The 20449-nt window shown below is 35.5% G+C and overlaps 2 protein-coding genes and 1 pseudogene across 2 annotated transcripts; all 3 read right to left on the reverse strand.

The window, feature by feature from the left end:
• Positions 1 to 5334: 5334 nt before the first annotated feature.
• On the reverse strand, positions 5335 to 9554 carry LOC114295430 (cation/H(+) antiporter 15 pseudogene; annotated as a pseudogene).
• A 1713-nt stretch (positions 9555 to 11267) lies between these two features.
• LOC145800058 (uncharacterized) lies at positions 11268 to 12349 on the reverse strand. The gene is made up of 3 exons (XM_082889717.1): positions 12256 to 12349; positions 11785 to 12146; positions 11268 to 11492 (listed from the first exon to the last, which is right to left on the reverse strand). The coding sequence occupies exons 1-3, from the start codon at positions 12347 to 12349 to the stop codon at positions 11268 to 11270; spliced, it is 681 nt and encodes a 226-aa protein (XP_082745843.1).
• A 3923-nt stretch (positions 12350 to 16272) lies between these two features.
• LOC114272591 (putative serine/threonine-protein kinase SIS8) lies at positions 16273 to 19215 on the reverse strand. The gene is given in 8 exon segments (XM_082889718.1): positions 16273 to 16461; positions 16850 to 17026; positions 17136 to 17185; positions 17263 to 17331; positions 17538 to 17636; positions 17725 to 17803; positions 18171 to 18271; positions 18500 to 19215. Coding segments are annotated over 8 exon segments (1272 nt in total). The 5' UTR covers positions 19184 to 19215; the 3' UTR covers positions 16273 to 16448.
• Between the last annotated feature and the right edge of the window lie 1234 nt (positions 19216 to 20449).

Genomic DNA, 20449 nt, shown 5'->3' on the forward strand with positions numbered 1-20449 from the left:
GCGGCAGGTGGGTGGCGGATGACGGGTGGTGGTGAATGGTGGCGGGTGGTGGTGGTGGGTGGGTGGCTGACGGTGGCGAGTGGTGGGTGGGTGGGTAACGGTGGTGGGTGGTGGGTGGTGGTGGCAGGTGGGTGGCGGATTGTGATAACCCTGTCCCTTATTATGCTAATTGGTCCTTAATACAAATGCGATTATGTGTTTTGATATGATTTTGTGTGTCATTATGTGAAATAATGTGGTTTTGAATTTCTGTTTGATTATCTGCTTTGGAATTTAAATTAAAGGCCCAATCGGCCACCGAAACCGAAATTGATTACGCCATTGTGATTGACATAATTTTTAGAGCCTACGGTGAAATTTAATTGAAAACTGATTCGGATCAAATTAAATTGATTTAATTAGTGACATAGTGCTCTATTATTTGATATTAAAATAATATAACAAGAGGGGCTTTTAATATGGGCACTACACACCCAATTTCTCTCCTTTAAGCTTTACTTGGCTGATCATAAACACTGAGAAAAGGAAAGGGTCGGCTAGGGGGAGAGAGGGTGAAGGAAAATTGAAGTTTTGGCCTCAAAGCTTGGTGATCTTGAAGGCACACTCAAGAATTTACCATAGATTGTAAGGATTAAGCTCCTAGGTGAGTAATCATCCCTTGATTCATAAGTTTAGAGTTGTGATTTTGTGTATTCAAGCTAGTTGGGTAATCAAGAGTGAGAATTGACATAATTTGAGTTGTATGTGTTGAATTTAAAGTCAATAGATGCATGCATATAGGAAATTACTATGAATTTCCATATTTGAACACAATGTGTATAATCTATGTTGAATCTTGTTTGAAATCAATGTATCTGATCATCTCTTCACCAATTAAGTTGATATGAATGAATATTTCTCACATGCAAGAGTAGATCATGGAGGTATGAGCTTTGCATGTTTGAATTTGATGTATTGGTGATGAGTTTGGGTTAATTTGAGGCATGCATGTAAGTAATTCAAGAAATGGAGCTTCATTGTGTTATGATTTGGTGTTGGTATCATGTGGGTATATGTATGTGTGAAATTGGAGCCATAATATGCAAGAAATGTGGTTGAAATGTCGAAATTGAACTCAAGAACACATTCTGAAAAACCCAGAAAATTTGACATCCGCTCAAGCGGGAGAATCGCCGCTCAAGTGTGAATTTCGAGCTCCCAGTATTTTCTGCAGACATGGTGTCCGCTCGAGCGATGAAGTGCATGCTTGAGTGGGGAGCCATGTAGAGAGGCCTTCCGCTCGAGCGCCAGAGTGCACGATCGAGCGTAAATTCGACATAACCAGTACTTTTGCAGGCCTCATGCGTCTGCTCGAGCGGAGAAGTCCACGCTCGAGCGGAGACCCTGTTTTCTAAAATTTTGAAAAGGCATTCTGAGTTCCGTTTTCCGTTCTTTTTCACTTCTAAGTACTCTTAGGCATGCAGTGAGCATTATAATTGAGTTAAAGAGATAAGAATGAGGCCTAAAGAGGAAAAATGTGAATTTAGAACGGATTGAATTGTTAGTGACCCCTTTTGTGTTCATGGTATGTGTAGGGTCGACCTCCAGGGCAGATCAATTAGCCGATCACTGTGAGTAATATCTTAATAAAGATATTTGAAGTATGTTATTTGTCCAATTGCTTACTTTCATGTAAGTCTTGTAAGTTGCTATACTAAATTAGGGACAAATATCTGTTATGCTATGTATTGGCCAAAGGCCGTTTGATACGAATAATGATCTGATACAAATGATCTGACACGAATGATAGTCTAACACGAATAATAGTCTGATACGAATGACGATCTGATACGAATGATAATCTGACACGAATAACAGTTTGACATGAATGAATGGACCAGAGGCCGTTTTGACAAAGAATGAGTGACTGGGCCAGAGGTCGTTTTGACAAGAATGAACGAATGGGCCAGAGGCCATTTTGACAAAGAATGAGTGAATGGGCCAGAGGCCGTTTTGACACGAATGGATGGGCCAAAGGCCATTTTGACATGAATGAATGAATGAATGAATGAATGAGCCAAAGGCCAGTTTGTCATTTGAATGGGCTAAAAGCCAGTTTGATATAAATGAAAGTTTGAATGGGCCAAAGGCCAGTTTGATATAGGACGATAAATGGCCAAAGACCAGTATGTTTGGAACTGCAGTCACTTGACTTAAATTGTGTATATACATGTTACATAGAAATATGAATTGGGCCTAAGGCCGTTTGGAGCATGTTGTTCTACATATCGTTTGTATAACTTCTTTATTTGATATTATTCACTGGGCTATCGCTCGCGCTCATTCATGTGTTTGTAGGTGAGCCAAGAGAAGTCCAAACCCAGCCCCAGTGATGTCTGTGTGGAACAACAAAGGTTTTGAAGAGTCAGCCCTTGCGTCTCACGGACGAGACTCGTTTTCGCCTTTTCGTCGTTTTGTTTTATATTGTCATGTTGGTGAAGTCTTTGAGTACGTCTGTGTATAGTTTTGTTTGACTGACTTAGATTTGAATGATCCTGTCTGTACAGAACCTTATGCTACTATACTTTATGTTATGAGTTATTAACATATGTCAATGTGGAATGTTATGATGTGCATATAAGCACGGCCCTATGGACAACGTTCTAAATTTGCTTTCGTTTGGCTTCTTTACTCTGATGAGTTTTGTCTTATTTGGTTTGAGGCCGTAGGTAATCTCGTGATTACTGACCGGTTATGGCCTTAACCCATAGGGACGGGTTCGGGTCGTGACAAGGATGGCGGGTGGTGGTGGGTGGTGGCGGGTAGGTGGCGGGTGGGTGGGTGGGTGACGGTGTCGAGTGGTGGGTGGTAGTGGCAGGTGGGTGGTGGATGGCTGGTGATGGTGGGTAATGACGGGTGGTGATAGTGGGTGGATGGGTGTCGGTGGCGAGTGGTGGGTGGTAGAGAGTGGGTGGTGGTTGTGGTGGGTGGCGGGTGGTGGTGGCAGGTGGGTGGTGGGTGGTGGATGGCGGGTGGTAGTGGGTGGTGGTGGTGGTGGTAGGTGGGTGGGTGACGGTGGCAGGTGGTGGGTGGTAGCAAGTGAGTGGTGGTGAGTGGTGGTGGCAGGTGGGTGGTGGGTGGTGGTGGTGGTGGTGGCGGTGGCGGTGGCGACGGGTGGGTGACAGGTGGCTGGTGGCTAGTGGTAGCGGGTGGTGAGTGGTGGTGGCGGGCGGTGGATGGTAGTGGTGGGTGGTGGGTGGTAGCGAGTGGATGACAGGTGGGTGGTGGTGGTAGGTGGGTGGTGAGTGGTGGTGGCAGGTGGTGGTGGGGGGTGGGTGGTGGGTGGTGGTGGCGGAAGACGGTGGTGGAAAATGTGTGGCGGGTGGTGGCTAGCGTTGGGTGGTAAAAAAAAAAAAAAACTCAAAACTCAAAACGGAAACATATTTTTTGAGTTTACATTTTTTGGCCAAATTTATAAACTGAGACTACGGATTTATAAATAAAAAATTTACCAAACAAGTTTTTATTTGAATTTTTTAAATATTTGTAAATATAAACAGAAAACTGAAAACATAAGTGTCACCAAACGGCACCTAAGTTAATCTAATTAAATCGTTCCAAATCGAATTTTGATTAAACCTACCATAAGATTCGAAAAATTCCAATTAACACGTAAATCAAGTCAATTTCTAAATCAGATGCCGATAAGACCTTCAATTTGCAGACTGAAATAAAAGCATGAACAGGTCTTCTTACGTTAAACAGATCTAAATACAAAATAATGCAATGCACATGTAATTAAATCATGACTTCTTGTGAATTACTTGTTAGGCATATTTAAATATGAATTAACGCCAATCATGGGTCAGGGTTGTTACATGCAGGTAATCCGCATCTTCATAGACATGTCTATTTCATCGATGAGTTATTAGGATCTAAGGTGAATTTTTTAAATTGGACCCTTCATACATCATTACCAAAAAAAAAAAAAATTTATTTGGATAAAACAAAAAGGATAAAAGTTTATTTCTATTGCATTACAATTTAACAAAATTTAGATAACAATATATATATATATATATAGTTGAACTTCAATTAGTTGAATCGAATCTTTATTTTTTAACTTACCAATGCTATAAGAACTAAAGTTAATTGGGATAAGGATGAGAATTTTTGGCACAACTTAAGCAATATATAAAATTAGCAAGTTAGGGTTGACTATTTTTCAATATGAATCCAAATATGACATGACTCAATAACATAAATTATTAGTTATATATTTTAATGTTCACTAAGTGATGCCATGACATTTTTTTAATCTTTTATTTAAGTCCATCTAAACAAATAAAAAAGTACGTAAAATAATAATTAGGACTAATATCTTTTTTTCATTTAAGATATGTATTTTTTTGTTACCTATTTTAGAGTCAACCTAGTAAAAAATATATAGTAATAATAAGGTACAATTTTTTAAATTAGAAAAATGCAATTGAATTAAAATCAAACCTTCTATGAATAATTTCATTTCGTAGAAATAAATTTTATAAAATTCAACTTATTGAAAAAATTTTAATCTCTCCATACACTTGTTAAGTTATTTTTAATTAAAAGTAAAAAATTTCATATTAAATATCAATCGGACACGAATCAAAATAACACCATATGATAACATGAAAATAAATTAATTAAGCTAACATTGAAGTAATTGTAAAATAATACGACATGATACATTCTCCTAATTAAGAGTCTTAAATTTTATTCAAAATTGAAAGTCCAAAGCGACCACCTTAGCCGCTTCACCTCAGGACCCACCCTGAGTCTTAGTTAAAATAATACGGTATCCCTCGAATGGTAAATTGAACATAGAATTATTTCAAATGTAAGCAATAGAGTAGTCCCTTTTTTTTTTTTTTTTGGAAGGTGCAGTAAAAATTATACTTAAACTCTTTCAAATTTTCATCCCAACCATCTACATGTGTTTGAATCTCAGATTGTCAAAAACAAAATTATCATATTCAATGTTTATGGGTAACCAAAAAAATAAATATTTTTTTTCCTAATCCAACTAAATAAATCCAAGCAAGATTCAAACATAGCATTAATTTACCTTCAAAAAAGCAGAAGAGAGAGAGAGATAAAAGAAAAATAATTATTGAATAGTAAAAAATAATGTTTACTTACTACCATTGCCACATTCATAAGAGAACATGATGTGCAAAAGTAGTATAAAGTGGTTTGTTTATTATTAAATTCTCTCTCAGTTGAGAGTTTGTACTAGTTAAGGACATCTGATATGAGAGCTCAAACTAATGAGCCTTAAGACTTATGTACGCTGAGTGTGGATGGCTTACTCTCTCAACCACGAACTGATGAGTCCATAATATGATGCTCTTCAAGCTGACTCCCGCTGTCTGGTGTTCCAATCCCTTCATTATGTGGCCCTACCCCTATATATTGTTGTACCACCAACACAGATATTGTTGCTGCAAAATCTGCTGATCCCAACAAATCGCCAATTACTCCAAGCTCAGGGCACTCACTCCACTCATCAAGCCCTGTTGTGAGTGTCGATGTTGTTCCTTCTCTTCTACCAACTATGACGAGGTCATGCATATTTTCCATTGACCTTATGGCCGTCATGGTCTCCTCCCCGTTATTCACAACTTTTTCTGTGTAAGAGAATGACTCATCATTTGCCTTCATCATCCTGAATTCTTTTATATAGTCATCATCTAGCTGTTCATCTTTTTCTCTGTCTACTTGTAGTGTCAGTAACCTATGATCCTTAAGATTATCATAGTTTGGGTCCATTATTGGATCAATTGCTTCGGGTCCTGAAAGGAAACGAATAACACTAAGGCTATTCCCAGGATGTTCAGACATTCTCATTGCATACGATAGTGCCTCTCTGTCATCTGGTCCACCAAAGAATAGCACAACAATGTTGTGAGATACTTGGCTGGCAGCCAAGCGTGTGGAGCCACTTAGGCCCCTATCAATTAGAATGCCAATTGAACATGGAGCATTTGCTAGTAGATTTTGATTCATCATTCGAAATTTTGGGTTGGCATCTTCCATCCCACCGTCAACCATTTGTTGTTTGTGAAAAGGAATTATAATGAAGGCAGCACGTTTTTCCTCTGCCAAGTTGCAAATTTCTCCATGCATTGTTGAGTAAGGGGAAATGGCTGTGAAGGATTGCACAATGACAGTACTGGTATGCTGCCCGAAGGTCTCAAATGCATTGATAATATTGTCAGATTGAGCTTGCATTCTATTGATGGCTGCACTTTCATGATTTTGAGAGTTGTGGTCGATAAGGGTAGCAGATGCATGACCAATAAGTTCAACTAGATGTAGTGAAAAAATAGATATCGGAGATTTTTTGGTAGGATGGGAAGCTTCAAGAAGATTGATGATTGTTGGAACATTTCGAGGGGTATGGATGCATACTAGTATTCGTAACTCGGAATCTGTTTTTGTCTTTTGAATTGTTCTTCTTTTGTAGGGTATAAATTTCCTTGCTGGCCTATAAATTTTTACTAGAATGGGTGTGATGATTGCATTAATAAATATTACTGTGATCACCATGATTGCATATGTTGTATCATCAATAACCTACACAAACATTGATTTCTATAAATTTATGTCCAATACACAAATAAGTGACTACGTGCAAGCATACATGAAGAAAGAAAAAAAGAAAAGAAAAAAAGAGACTATACCTTTTGATCTTTCCCAAGATTGAGGGCAATCAATCCAATGAGTCCTTTTGTATTCATGAGCAAACCGAGCGCAATTCCTTCACGAAATGGCACATTGTAAAAGAGGGCAACAAGGATAGTTCCAACAGTTTTGCCAATAGAGGAGAGAATAATGGACAACATTAGCATAAACCAGGTGGAGGCTCCTTGGATTTTTAAAAGATTAGTCTTAAGCCCACTAGTGACAAAGAAGAGAGGAAGTAGAAAACCAATAACGAAGTCTTCAAGATTTTCTACAAGGGTAACTGCAAGAGGCCCATTTGGAATTACCAAGCCGAAAAAAAAAGCTCCAAAGATAGGATGCACTCCAATGGCATCTGAGATGACACTAGAGAACATAACTCCAGCAATAATAATGGATGTAGTGAGGTCACTGAAGTTTTCTTCCTCTAGGGTTCGCCTTATGAGCCATGCAATTGTTGGTCGGACAACCAAAATGCAAAAAACTACAAAAATTATGCTAGATAGGATTATCCATAAGGAAGTTATGAAAGCAGTTTCTGTCGACTCTGCCAAAGAAATGGTGTACACTAAGAGAGTCACCCCGAAAATTTCATTAATGAGGGCAACTGACTTGGCTAGCTTGCTAATCTCCATGTCGACAAGTCTAAGCTCTCCGAGGTTTCGTGCAAGTACATGGAATGCAGTGATAGAGAGAGAAATGGCGAAAAAGATCATGAATGTGCCTTCCTGCATGGTTGTTTTCTTTTGTAGGTTAAATGAGAAGGCACAAGCTATGAGGAAGGGCAAAAACATACCAACAATGGCGAAGACCAAGGCCTTTTTTCCATATTTTCGGATGACTGAGAGGTCCATCTCTAGTCCAATTATGAAGACAAAGTAAATGGCACCCATGTTAGCTATTGTCTCAAGCAATAGCAAACTAGTTTTGCTAAATAGAAAAGGACTGAACCCTTCAATTTTTAAATGTCCCAATGCTGATGGACCCAAAATTATACCTGCCTATAACCATTAAGCAGTACAAAGATGAAGATATATTAGCATTTGGAAGTATCAAAGTCAATGCATGGGGAAGTATGTATGTAATCTTCTGCTTTAGTCTGGGCAGGTTAAGCCACCAAAGCCTTTACTTTAGTCCCCTAATATTTTAAAGCCTCAAAATTTTTAGAATTTTTTTGATTTGAAATTTTTTTTTTTTTAACTTAGAAGCTATAGTTAAGGTTTCAGGCCAAATCTAGATTTAAAATTAAAAACAAAGCCAAAAATCAGTTACACTTGTTAATTTCAAAATTATGCACTGGATATACAACTGCTAAATTACTTTTGCCAATATAAAGATAAGAGCATTGGTATTGAAATTCAAAAAATTAGATTTATTTTTCAAGTCTAATGACATGACAATTAATTAAGATATCTAAGGCAACACTATCTCTTATATTTTCCATAATCATTAACAAATTATATTACTTAAACATTATTGAGTCTAAAAAATAAGCCTATAAAGTGAACTTGTATATCATTTCTTAAGAGTAATGATAAAAAAAGGCCCAATCAATTGTGATATTCACTTTTACCAACATGTACACTTTTAAAAGGAAACTTTGAAGTTAGAAAACACATAATACTCTTTTTGTTAAGCAAAAGAATTAAACCTCAAATCATTGTCAAAATTTTATAATTATCAAATAACTAAACTTATATTGATGTAATTTTTCTATATTATTTATACAATTTTATGCCCGTCTTATATAAAAGTATAAAAAGATTTGCTTATGACAATTTCAAAATTAAAATTGATAACATCTTGTCTAAAATTGACTCTGTCACAAGAAAGCTTAAGTAGATTAATTATATTATCACGTGAAACTAATATATTAACAAAACTTTTTTTTTTTGATCAGTAAAGAAAAATTTCATTAACAGTATGAAATTAAAGGTATACAGGAAGATGACATGCATCGAGAGAGATTCGGAAAGTATAAATTACCCCTACTACTGCTACTCGCATCCATACAACCAACCCCTTAGCCTCATGAATTTTTTTTTTTTTTTTAAAAAAAAGGTTAAGAAGGACTGAATGTACCATTTAATTGTTAGTAATTCTGAATCTGAAAGAGAGAGAAAAATAAAATTTAAATACAAAATTACAACAATATTTAAAAATGTAAAAGCCTTACTTAACTTTGTTGCTTTAGGCCTCAAATTTTGTTGAGCCAAACATAGTTTCAAATAATAGACGGTTAGAAGTATTACAATTTATTTTTTTAATTTTTTTTTCATGTTTGGTTTTATAAAAAAAAAAAAAGGGTTTTTTTTATTTTTTTATTTTTTATATAAAGAAAGCCACACAATTAACATACACGTGTTGCATTAGGCATGTGTACAATATGAATATATATGTCGTCAATATATTTTAAGAAATATAATGATTTACATATAGATAGGCTCATAGAACACAATTGATTAATATAATGCAAATGTTTTGTATGAGGTATGTGTTTAACCCCTGTACCATGAGTATATTACTGATGTAATGTGTTTTAATTTAGAGACATGCATTAATTTGTTTGGCATCACAATCACAATGGAAAACATGCATGGATGCGATGTACTTACAATAAACTCGCAGAAAACTCGAGGTTGGTGCAGAGGTTTAAGGATAAACATGAGTAGCCGTGTGATAAGAACGATCAATAAGACTTGAAAGAGGAAGAGAGGCAGAGAATAGTTCAATGGATTCTCATTCATCCATATCCCGTTTGTTGTAACCATGTTCGACGGATAACATACTGTTTCATTTGCTAGCATCCCCGGTGCTGACAAGATTGGCGGCATCTCTGGCTTCCCCATTATTAATATATATATAACTTGATCTTCTTCCAACTACCACCACCACCACCTCTTTAACCTTGATTTTGTAAATAATTTGGTGCTCATTCCATCACCTTCACCTTCTGTATTAACGAAATTAACAAGAGAGATCGAGACTAAAGGCCAAAAAAGAAGAACAAGAAGAAACGAGTCTTTGTTCCTATTTTTTGAACAATGTGAATGAAAAGAAAAATACAGCTAAATTTTGCTATTTTGGTTGTGTCTGGCCCTATTTTGGTTCATCATTGTGCTCACAAGCTAGCTTAATTTAAGTTAGGCCTCGTTTGGGAACTCTCCTTTGTAGCAAAAAAGTCAAAAAGTTACTAAATTAGTCAAAAAGTTAACAATCCATACCAAAAAGTTAAAGATTGTTTTTTCTCTCTACTTTTTGCACATCTTTTCGTAAAAAGCCAAAAAGTCATCCCAAACATACTAGTTTTTTTTAGCTCATATTTTAGTCAAATAGCCAAAAAATTACTAAATTAGCCTGTTCCCAAACGAGGCCTTAGTCTTTAACATTTGAAAGTCAAATCCTAAATTTTATTGCTTATTTATTCATTATTAGTGTCATTGTTATATAATTAATTATTTTTATTATTTTATTAAAATTAAAATTATTTTTATTATTTTATTAAAAACAAGGGTATTTTTGTAATTGTAATGTTTACATCTTATAAAGTCAATAAAAAGAATAAAATTCAAAAGTTAAAAAGTCAAAAAGTGACTGTTTGGTAAGTGATTGTTTTAACTTAAAAGTCAAAAAATCATGCCAAACATACTAATTTTTTAATCTCATATTTTAGTAAAAAAATCAAAAAATTATTAAAATAACCTGTTACTAACTAAAATAAGTCATGTTGCTTGTTGTTGGAATGCAAGTTGAATGCAAAAAATAGTCTTAAACATGCACTACCAGTCATTTGAGTGGTCAGATCGGCTGTGGACGATTAACTCTCTGCCTCTCACATTTCCTCTCATTTTTTAATGATCCGATTCATGGGCTTGTCAACCATCTTTGGATTAATGATGAATAACAATAAATTTGAAGCGCAGGTTTTTCAAATCTAACATCCTAACATGCATTAACTCCATTTTTAAGGCCAAAGAAACATAAATATTCATTACATGAATTTACCAAATAGAAGCCCTAACATTTCATCCGTACAATAAGTACAGAAGAAATACTACCTTTTTTTTTTTTTTTTTTTTTTTTTTTTTTTTTTTGATCGGCAAAGAAGATCTTTATTGATGAAAATATGCAAAAAGATATAAAACATTAATAAAGAGGAGCTTGGAGCTAAATGAAGCTCCAAGCTCCAGTTGGTGAGAAACCAACAAAGAGACAAGAAAAAAAATCAAAACAGATCAGCAGCCACTAAACCACAACACAGCACAAACTCAGCGGATCAGAGTCCTTACATAGCAGACCAAACCAACCCAGAAACCAACATCCAGCAACTGATGAGACCAACAGTTGACTCAACTCCTTAGCCTATCAACTGACCAACTGTGGAGGAGCTGATGCATCAGTGATCACAGCAGCAAGATGCAAATTAACAATAGAATCAGACCTAAACATAGCCAGAACAGAGCACCAAGGAAGAACAGACTAATGCAGCAGACAGCAGAGCCAGACTGATAGCCGAACTGCCTTCCAGCAGGTAGAACAGACTAAAATAGCAGCAAGGAAGATCAATCTGAGCCCCTGATCTGCTTCCACTTGAAGACTATATCATCCACTGAGAAGGGGAAATCCTTGACTGATGCTTTGAGCCGGAGGGCAGATCTAAATTTGATGAGATCCAGCAGACCAGAAAAATTGGGCTGAGCCTTAGAAAAGACACAGTCATTCCTATGCTTCCAAATAGACCACAATATGACTAAGGGAAGGGCTCTCCAAATTATTCTAACATACTTCTGAAATTTTTCACTCATCCACCAATGAAATAAACCAGCTACTGAATTTGAAATGCACCATTGAAGCCCCCATTCTTTAAGCACTGAAGACCAAATCAGCCAAGAGAAAGGACAATGAAGCAAGACATGGATATTAGTTTCAGGTTTCGAGTTACAAAATGGACTGAGAATCGAAGTACTGCTATCAAGTATGCCAATCTTGTGCAAGAACTCTGAAGATTTCACTTTATTTTTCCAGGCCAGCCAGCCAGCAAAAGAAGGAGACTTTTGGGGGCAACAAAGAGCTCCAAACCTGTTTGCAAATTCTTAGATTAGGGCCAAGGAGGGAAGAGCTGTAAGCATATAGGTCAGATACAGAGAACTGATTATGGACTGCAGCATCATAAGACCATATAAGGTAATCTGCATTTTCATTACATAAAGGAGGAGCATAGGATAAAACTGCAATCAAATTGGCTTCTTCAATCAATTCCCAATCATACAATTCTCTTCTATACGGAAAGTTCCAGGCACATGAGCTGGTTTTCCTGGCAAAGAAGTGGTGGAGAGAGCCTTCTTTATCAGTTGAGAGGTTAAAGAGAAGTGGAAAATCAGATTTCAGGCAAGTAACACCACACCATCTATCAGTCCAAAACTTAATTCTATTCCCATTCCCTACTTTAATTAGACAATTGGCCAAGAAGAAATTAAAGATGGAGTTGCTGGAGGCCCTAATGGATAAGATGTCACTCCATATTCTAGAGTGCTTATAAGAGGGCCTTACAGGAGGATGCCAACAGTCCTCGATAATCTTGTATTTGCTGCAAATTACTCTCCTCCAAAGAGCATTGATTTGGGTCCCAAATTTCCACCACCATTTAAGTAGTAAACAAGAATTTATATCTCTGATTCTTCTGATGCCCAGACCCCCTTAGTCAATACTTTTTGTAGCCTCCACCCACTTCACTAAATGAACTTTCCTTTTTAGATTATTGCCACCCCACAAGAATGCAGCCTCAATCTTTTCCAGCTCTCTAGCCACACCTTCAGGCATTTTAAACAGGGAAAGGAAGTAGATAGGTAAGCTTGAAAGTGTAGACTTCATCAAGGTTAGTCTGCCTGCAAATGATAATAACTTTCTCTTCCACCCTGACAGTTTAGATTTGATGTTATCAAGAACAGGCTTCCATGTAGATTTCCTACCGGGATTGGCTCCTAATGGTAGTCCCAGGAATTTTAAAGGGAGGCTCTGCACCTTGCAGTTGAGAAGATTAGCAAAGGAAAGCATAAGATCATCAGTTACACCAATACCACACACAACACTCTTATGATAGTTGATTTTGAGACCGAATAGAACTTCAAAACATCTGAGAATTCTTTTGACTAACACCAATTGATCCCAGTGAGCTTCACAAAAGAGAATTGAATCATCAGCAAATTGCAAATGTGAAACACGAACATTATTAGCTCCAACTAGCACACCTTTAAGGATGCCAAGGTTAAGAGCTCTAGTGAGGAGGATGTTAAGCCCTTCAGCCACTATGTTAAACAAAAAAGGGGAGAGTGGGTCACCCTGCCGAAGACCTCGCTGGGGTGAGAATTCCTCAGTAGGAGATCCATAGTGGCTGAAGGGCTTAATAGAGAAACATTATTCCTCAGTAGGAGAATTCCTCGGTTGAAGCTTTAATAGAGAAACAAGGGTAAGGAAGATAAGATGGGGTGGTGGCCAAGCTTCCTTCCAAGCTTTAAGTCTCCAAAGGTTTGCCTCCAAGTCCAAGACACTCTACAAACAAGCTCCAACAATGGAGAGAGAAAGAGACAAAAGAAGAGAAGAGAAAAGAAGGAGAGAGACATTATATGTATTAGACTCTGTCTTTCACTTTCTGCTATCTAATAGGCATAAGGAGAGTATACAAGACTTACAAGTGAGAACAAATGGTAAATGAGGGAATGAGAGGTGATTTGTGAGTTATGCCAAATGCAAATTTCTCAGAAATTCCTCCAATTTTTGTACTATTTTACAAATTTTGGGATCCAAACACAAATAAATGACACTAATAGCCAGATAATATTACCATATCGAAAAAAATATTTCAACACAAAAACGGTCAACTACTAGGTACTAGAACCCATCCTTCCATCCTAAACTGAAACAGAAAAGTCGTTCACACAAATTGATAAATTAAGTAGCATAGCAATTAACTTGACCAAGCATAATATAGAATTAATTAAATAAACAAGGTCTTAATTGCATTAATTAAAGGTTCAAATTAATCTAGTCCTTACAATGTGGTTTGAAATAGTCTCAGATATATGAGCTTTAAAAATGGATTATTGCGCAAGCAATGTGTTGGAAATTTTGGTAGAAAAGTGTTTTGAGTTTTAGAAGTGGTCAAAGTGCTTCAAAGGCTCCATTTCACCTAAAAACTTATACAATAGGCTCATGAAATAAGAAAGAAGACCATGCCTTATCAAGAGATATTAGCATGCATACAAGACACTAGTCTTTCAATTCAAAGACTGAAAGCTAAAGAGTCCATCTTACATGCCATTAAATGAAAGAGTCCACTACTCATCAACATGTGAGTCCAAATTTACTACGATGTCTCAAACACATGAGATATTAAGATTTCATAACATGACTCCAAGACTTGTACAAAATCCTCAAAATACATAGAGATATTAAAATATCACGAAAAGAGGCTTATTAAATTTAAAACAAATAATTTCTCCATTTAAACTTCAAGAAAAAATGTACCATCAAACACATTGGGTGCCCAAGAGGGTGGCATTTCTAAAAGTCCAAGAAGAAGTCTTTGTGTGGCACTTGGACCAATAGCTAAACTAGAAGAAAGACAAACTTGAGAAATATTTTGAAGTAGTTTTCAATGGACTGCAGCGAAAGGCCAAGAAAATTACAAACAAAATAAATGGGCATATGGCTTAAGAGGTTTAAGGTTTAAGGGTTTCACTATAAGGTTTAGGGTTTAAGGGTCGTACTACGGTTTAGAGTTTAGAAGGTGTTTTGGGTTTGGGGTTTAAGGGTCTTACTAGAGTTTTGGGTTTAGGTGGTTCAGGGGTTTACTAGAGTTTAAGAAATAGGGTTTGTGGGTATTACTAGGTTTTAGGATTTAGGGTTTGAGATTTGGGATTTAGGACTTATGGTTTTAGGGTTTAGGGAAGATTAGACCAAAAGCTCTAAATTTGGATATTTATTTTTGAGTAATTTTCACCTTTTGCTCTTTTTCTCATCACACTTTGAATTTCTATTCAGTGGAAAGCTTACTTTCGAGACTTTAATTTAGACACTTGACTTGTCCAAAATGGAGTTTGGATGAGGGAGTTACATGTTTTTCAAGCTCATGCATTGAAACCATCAACAAAAGCTCAATGGAGCGATGAAAGGTTCGCTCGAGCGGTTGGAAGAATGAGATTTTACAATTTCACTGATAAGAAAAATTGTAGAGCTCAATGAGGGCTATGAAACTAACGATTTTGATTTTTGATTTGAGTCATTTTCAAAGTTTAGGGTTTCTCCTCCTCTTTTTTGAGATATGGATTTCTTTATTTCATTTAATATGAGTTTCATGGATGTATGTGTGGTATTTTATTAATAAAATTTCTAGTGATTTGTAAAGATTTTGAACCATGAGTTGTGTGGATAGTTAGGTTTTGAGGAAATCTTGGTTATTTCTCAATGTTTTTTTTTAATAAAATGTACTTTCTTAAGGATTTATCACATGAGTATATTTCAAATTGAGAAAGTCCTAGATTTCAAAACCCTAATTTGTGAAATTTGAGAAATTGCTGTATTTGAGTAATTTTATTCTATTCATGGCATGTGACATGTGTTAGAGATTTATAAATGTTGACAACTAATGGAGAATTGCATTGTCATAGAAATTATCAATATAAAATGCAAATTGAAACTAGTTTTGAAAGCATGAAATGTGGATACTGTTTGGCATGTAATTTGAGAAAGGAAAATTGTGAATTATGTTGTTGGAAATGAACTGGAAATATTAGTAAATGTGAACTTGATTGATTTGAAATTAAAATTAAAATTATTTCAATGGAAATGAATATTATTTGAGAACCATTGATTAAACGTTGTGTAATAGAAAAAGATGATTGAGAATTTATTTTGAGAATAAAACGAATGAGAATAAAAATGTATGTTTGGAAATGGAATTGAGAAACGAGAATTTAACTTGTGAAATTAAGAATGGTATTTAAAACTCATGATTTATGATTTGAGAATATTTTTATAATAATGGGAATTCAACGTACACTGCTGGAAAATTCACTTTGCTAAAAATACAAAAAACGTCGCTAATTTTTTTTATGACGTTTAGTACCAAACGCTGATGACGCGGCCGTCACTATAACTTTATGACGTTTGGAAAACGTCGTTATATTAGTATAGGCGGCGTTTTTTAAAACGCCGCCAAATGTCCTACTAACCGTAGTATGTATGACGTCACTATGATATTTAGCGACGTTTTTGAAAACGCCGTCATAGATATTTATACATTTTTATAATCTAGCCGTTGAGGTGGGATATAGTGACGTTTTTTAAACGCCGCCATAACCTTTTTTTTTAATTTTTAAATTTTGTTAATTTTACATGATTGAACAAAAAAAAATACCGATCAAACTAATAATTGATGTTTATTAAAATAATAAACTAAACTTGAAAACAAAATTAAAAATACCTTTTTTTTATTTCATAATTTAATTAATATAAAATATGCTGTTGAGCTGTTTATTTATTCACATTCCAATTTGTACAAAACCATAAAGCACGACATAGCAAAAAAAATCAAAATAACCTGCAAATTCCTCTTACATCTGGATATTTTACTAAATACAAAATAAAAAAATTCTAACAAGATTTCAATTTTGGGTCTGCTGAAAAAAAAAAAAAAAGTTGCAAATTCGTCTTACATCTTGAATCAGCTCTTTCCTTCAGCAAAATTATCCTTTTGACCTACAGATAAATAAATAATTGTTGCAAATTATAATCTTTTTAAAGAAAATCTAGAACAAAGCAATAAATTGTATCAAAAGCATGAACAAAGCAATAAATAATTGTTGCAAATTATAATCTTTTCCGCTTATACTTGCTTTATCAAATTCAAAGTAAAGGTGAAACAGGAAGCTGGAGAAAAACCATTCCAAGGCGTTTGAAAACGTCTTTTGATTCTTGAAACGGCGCCGTTTCAATTACAGAAAAAGAAGACGTTTATAAAACGCCATTAAATATTAGAAACAATGGCGTTTTAAGAAACACCGTTAAAAAAACGCCACCTAACCCCATATTTCCTGTAGTGAATGTACCAGTAACAAAACAGACAAGTACAAAACTGACGACTTACCAATGCCAACAATCTGTTATTATCTCTGCAACCATTGGATCAATCTCCTCTGTAATGTCAAGGTGTCTATTTTGAAATCCAACAGCTTCAACAACCGGCATTGAGTTCATCCCAGTCCATGGCACACGTAAAGTTGCCAACTCCCACAACATCACGCCAAAGCTGTACACATCGGACCTGCAAACCAGTCCGCAATTATTTTATCAGCAAGACTTGCATGAAACATTAAAAAATGAATTAAACTCTCTAGCATGGCTTTCAAGTCTAATACAAAAAATAAACCTACTTCTCATTGGATGGTTCATTTTTCAAAACCTCAGGGGCCATTCATTCCGCCTGCAGTTCAATGGCACAACTTCAGTATAATTGATATAATATAACATTCTATAACATTCTATCCTGACATCAATTACCGTTCCAGCAGTAGATTTTGAAGACAGGAAAGTATTGTGCTTCATTCGTGATAAGCCAAAATCACAAACCTGTAGAGACAACAATAAATTAGAGAAGTTTCAAAAAAACATCCTTAAGCATGAAAAAGTCTAGATCTTAGTAAAAGAGACGAAGTCCATGGTGAGTCACGGCATTGTTAACTACGCATTTTCTAGATTACATTAAATACAGCAACAATTGGATAATCAAGGAAGGAATGGGAGATTTCAAATGCCAAGTTCTAATTTCAGCAAACCTTAACAACCCAGTTTTTATCAACAAGAAGGTTTGGAGTCTTAAGATCTCGATGCACAATAATAGGATGGCTTGTGTGCAAATAATTCATCCCCTTGGCCTGCAAGCAATTAGTAAACTTACTTAAACCAACCAAACTAGATAGCAGAAACGGAAGGCAACACCATTCAACATTCTCCAACTCATACAACATCAAGAGCCATCCGCAGTCGCTTCTTTTCATCGAGTTGATTATTTGGTCGATGCAGCAGCTTGTATAAACTTCCCCTGCATACAAATAAACAGGGCTGAGAAACACCAAATTGAACAAACAAATAGTTAATTGAGGCTGAAATCAAATTCTATTTTCCTGCATGGACAATGATAAAATTAACTGAAATTTTTTTCAGGTGAAATATCTTCTTCTAAAAATCAACCCACAAAAAACTTAAATTAAAATAAATTATTTTCTTCTTTAGACATAAAAGCTTGGCAATATTTATACCCAGTTGTCATTTCTTATTATTATGTAAGAATGATAGTCTGAAACTATGTTACCATTAAAAACATGAAGGCAAACATTTGATGAAAACGGAACAAAAGCATCAATTCTTGAAACAATAAGTTCTAACAAGACTTTAAAGTAAACATCAACCTTGGAAGATACTCTGTCAGTATAGAAAGATTTGGTGGATGAGTGACTGCTCACATGAAAAGAACAACATTAGGATGTCTCAACCTCAACATGATTTCAACCTGCACAAAGCAAACAAGCAGTCGTCTAGTTCAATTCTTAAAAAGACAACCACTTGGATATATCTTGGTCCATGAACTTCTTCACAACAACTTCCTGTCATGGAATCACATTTTACACCAGATAGAGAGTCGTAAACTATAATTTCTGTAAGCAACTATTGACAAAAGGTTCGATCAAATTCACTAATGCATCTAAAATATAACTTACAGTGCCATTCCAAGCAAAACAGATCCTTCACTTGTAGCATCAAAAAGTAATGGATGTGTCGTATTAATGACTGTAGAACCCAACTCCAGTCGTTCTGCCGTCAAATCCTCAACAGAGTGCTTTTGTTTGCTATCATAATGAGCACCATTAAAGGACTCCACTCCAGTTGAGGGTATAATCAACAGTTTATTGTTTGACAAGAACATATCTGGATAATCTTGAGCCCCATCACCCACTTTTTCCCCATTTAACAGACGTATTTTTTCATGCATTTCCACTTCTCTGAGATCACGAGGATTCATATCCAGAAGAAAATCGGGAGGTTGTGATGCACCACTCTCCAACAAAACTGCATGAAGTTTCTGAGCAAATTGTGGGTTTTTTGCTGCACTGATGACGTACTTGGAAACATCTTTAACTTTCATCTTTTGTGCTTGTGACCCCTTCCCACTAGTGCCTGACAATTCTGCACGTGATCTACATAGTGCAGGAAGAAGCTTCCCAAACTCATTCTCAAACATCTGGGTTTGATTTTCTTTATCAAGATCAGGTGAAACTGCCACCGTCCCAGTTCCTTCTTCAAGCATCGGACAGAAATTGTTGATAGTTTCAGCATAATCTGCACTGCTCCTCGTATCTAACCCAGAATTTTGAAGATGATCACTGGGAACCTCAGCAGGAATTAGCGTGCCCGGAGCACCCATTAGATCAATAATGTATTCACTGCATCAAATCAATAATCAGCCATATCATTACCAAGTGTTCTGTTCAAAACATTTAAAGCCATAACAATTCTTTTTGTAAGACATTGAAAACAAATCGAAGGAAAGATGAAAGATGAAAGAGCAAAAAACACACAGCATTCACCTTGAAGATCAACTCCATTTCTAAATAAAAATCCAGCTACTAAAGAACAACATATATCTGACAATAAATGACTTGACTGCATACACGCTGTTCTGAAAGAATTATAACAGTCCCACAGAGGAAATTGACAATAAATGACTTGACTGCATTCATATTCTTTGATGCTTGAAAAGGTGTTCAAAATTAATTTCACATACTAATGAGACAAACACAAACTTAGGATCTGAATGCTTTTTTGCATGTAAACTAAAAACATCATTCGAGGATTTATCACAAAATTTACATGATATTATAGAACTAATAAGATGAACACCAATTATGGATTTAGATGGAAAGATTTTTTTTTTCTTTCTATTTCCTTATTTTAGGTCTCCTTAATTTTCTTTTCCTTTTTATTTTTTAATATTTCATAAATGACAACAACAAAAATCCACGTACATTACCGCTAGTGTATATATATATAGAGTATAGAAGTGTTGCTTACCAAACTAATGATCTTAGGTTCAAGTCCTTTTTACGGCCTCAATATTTAATTTTTTATATTCTCTTAGAGAAATAAGGGACACCTGGTATAAGAAGGCGGCTTGGACGCCAAGTGACTTGTTCACTTTATATATAGTGTAGATATATGAGCATACCATAAATCTTTGATCTACATGAATGAGTAGAAACAACAAATAACTAAACTTCATTATCTAATATTTATTCATCACAAATGGCCTATATTACTGGTACAAAACAAATGTGAGAGATTTTAGAATGAGAAAACATATCCTTAGCAATTATTTTTCTACTCCGGGTGGAACTATTTGATATCCATACCTTATATTAAGCAGATCAAATCATTAAATCCCTCTTCAGTTCTCTTCATTAATACTCCTCTTGTACTTCTTGAATCCCACTTGTGTGCATCCCCAGTCTCCCACCATTAGCATCCGCTCCGCCTCCTGATTCAGAAAAATAACACACAACTTGGTGGCACACTTCCAAGCCAAATTAGATATCGATAAATAACTAGATCAGCTAAGATTTTGACAATCAACTTATTAGTTGAGCTATAGTTATCAATAATTCAGATTCATAGAGTGTGATTGCCTATTACA

The sequence above is a fragment of the Camellia sinensis genome, chromosome 9 (assembly GCF_055761805.1).
Source record: "Camellia sinensis isolate YWXY chromosome 9, ASM5576180v1, whole genome shotgun sequence".
Taxonomy (NCBI): Eukaryota; Viridiplantae; Streptophyta; class Magnoliopsida; order Ericales; family Theaceae; genus Camellia; species Camellia sinensis.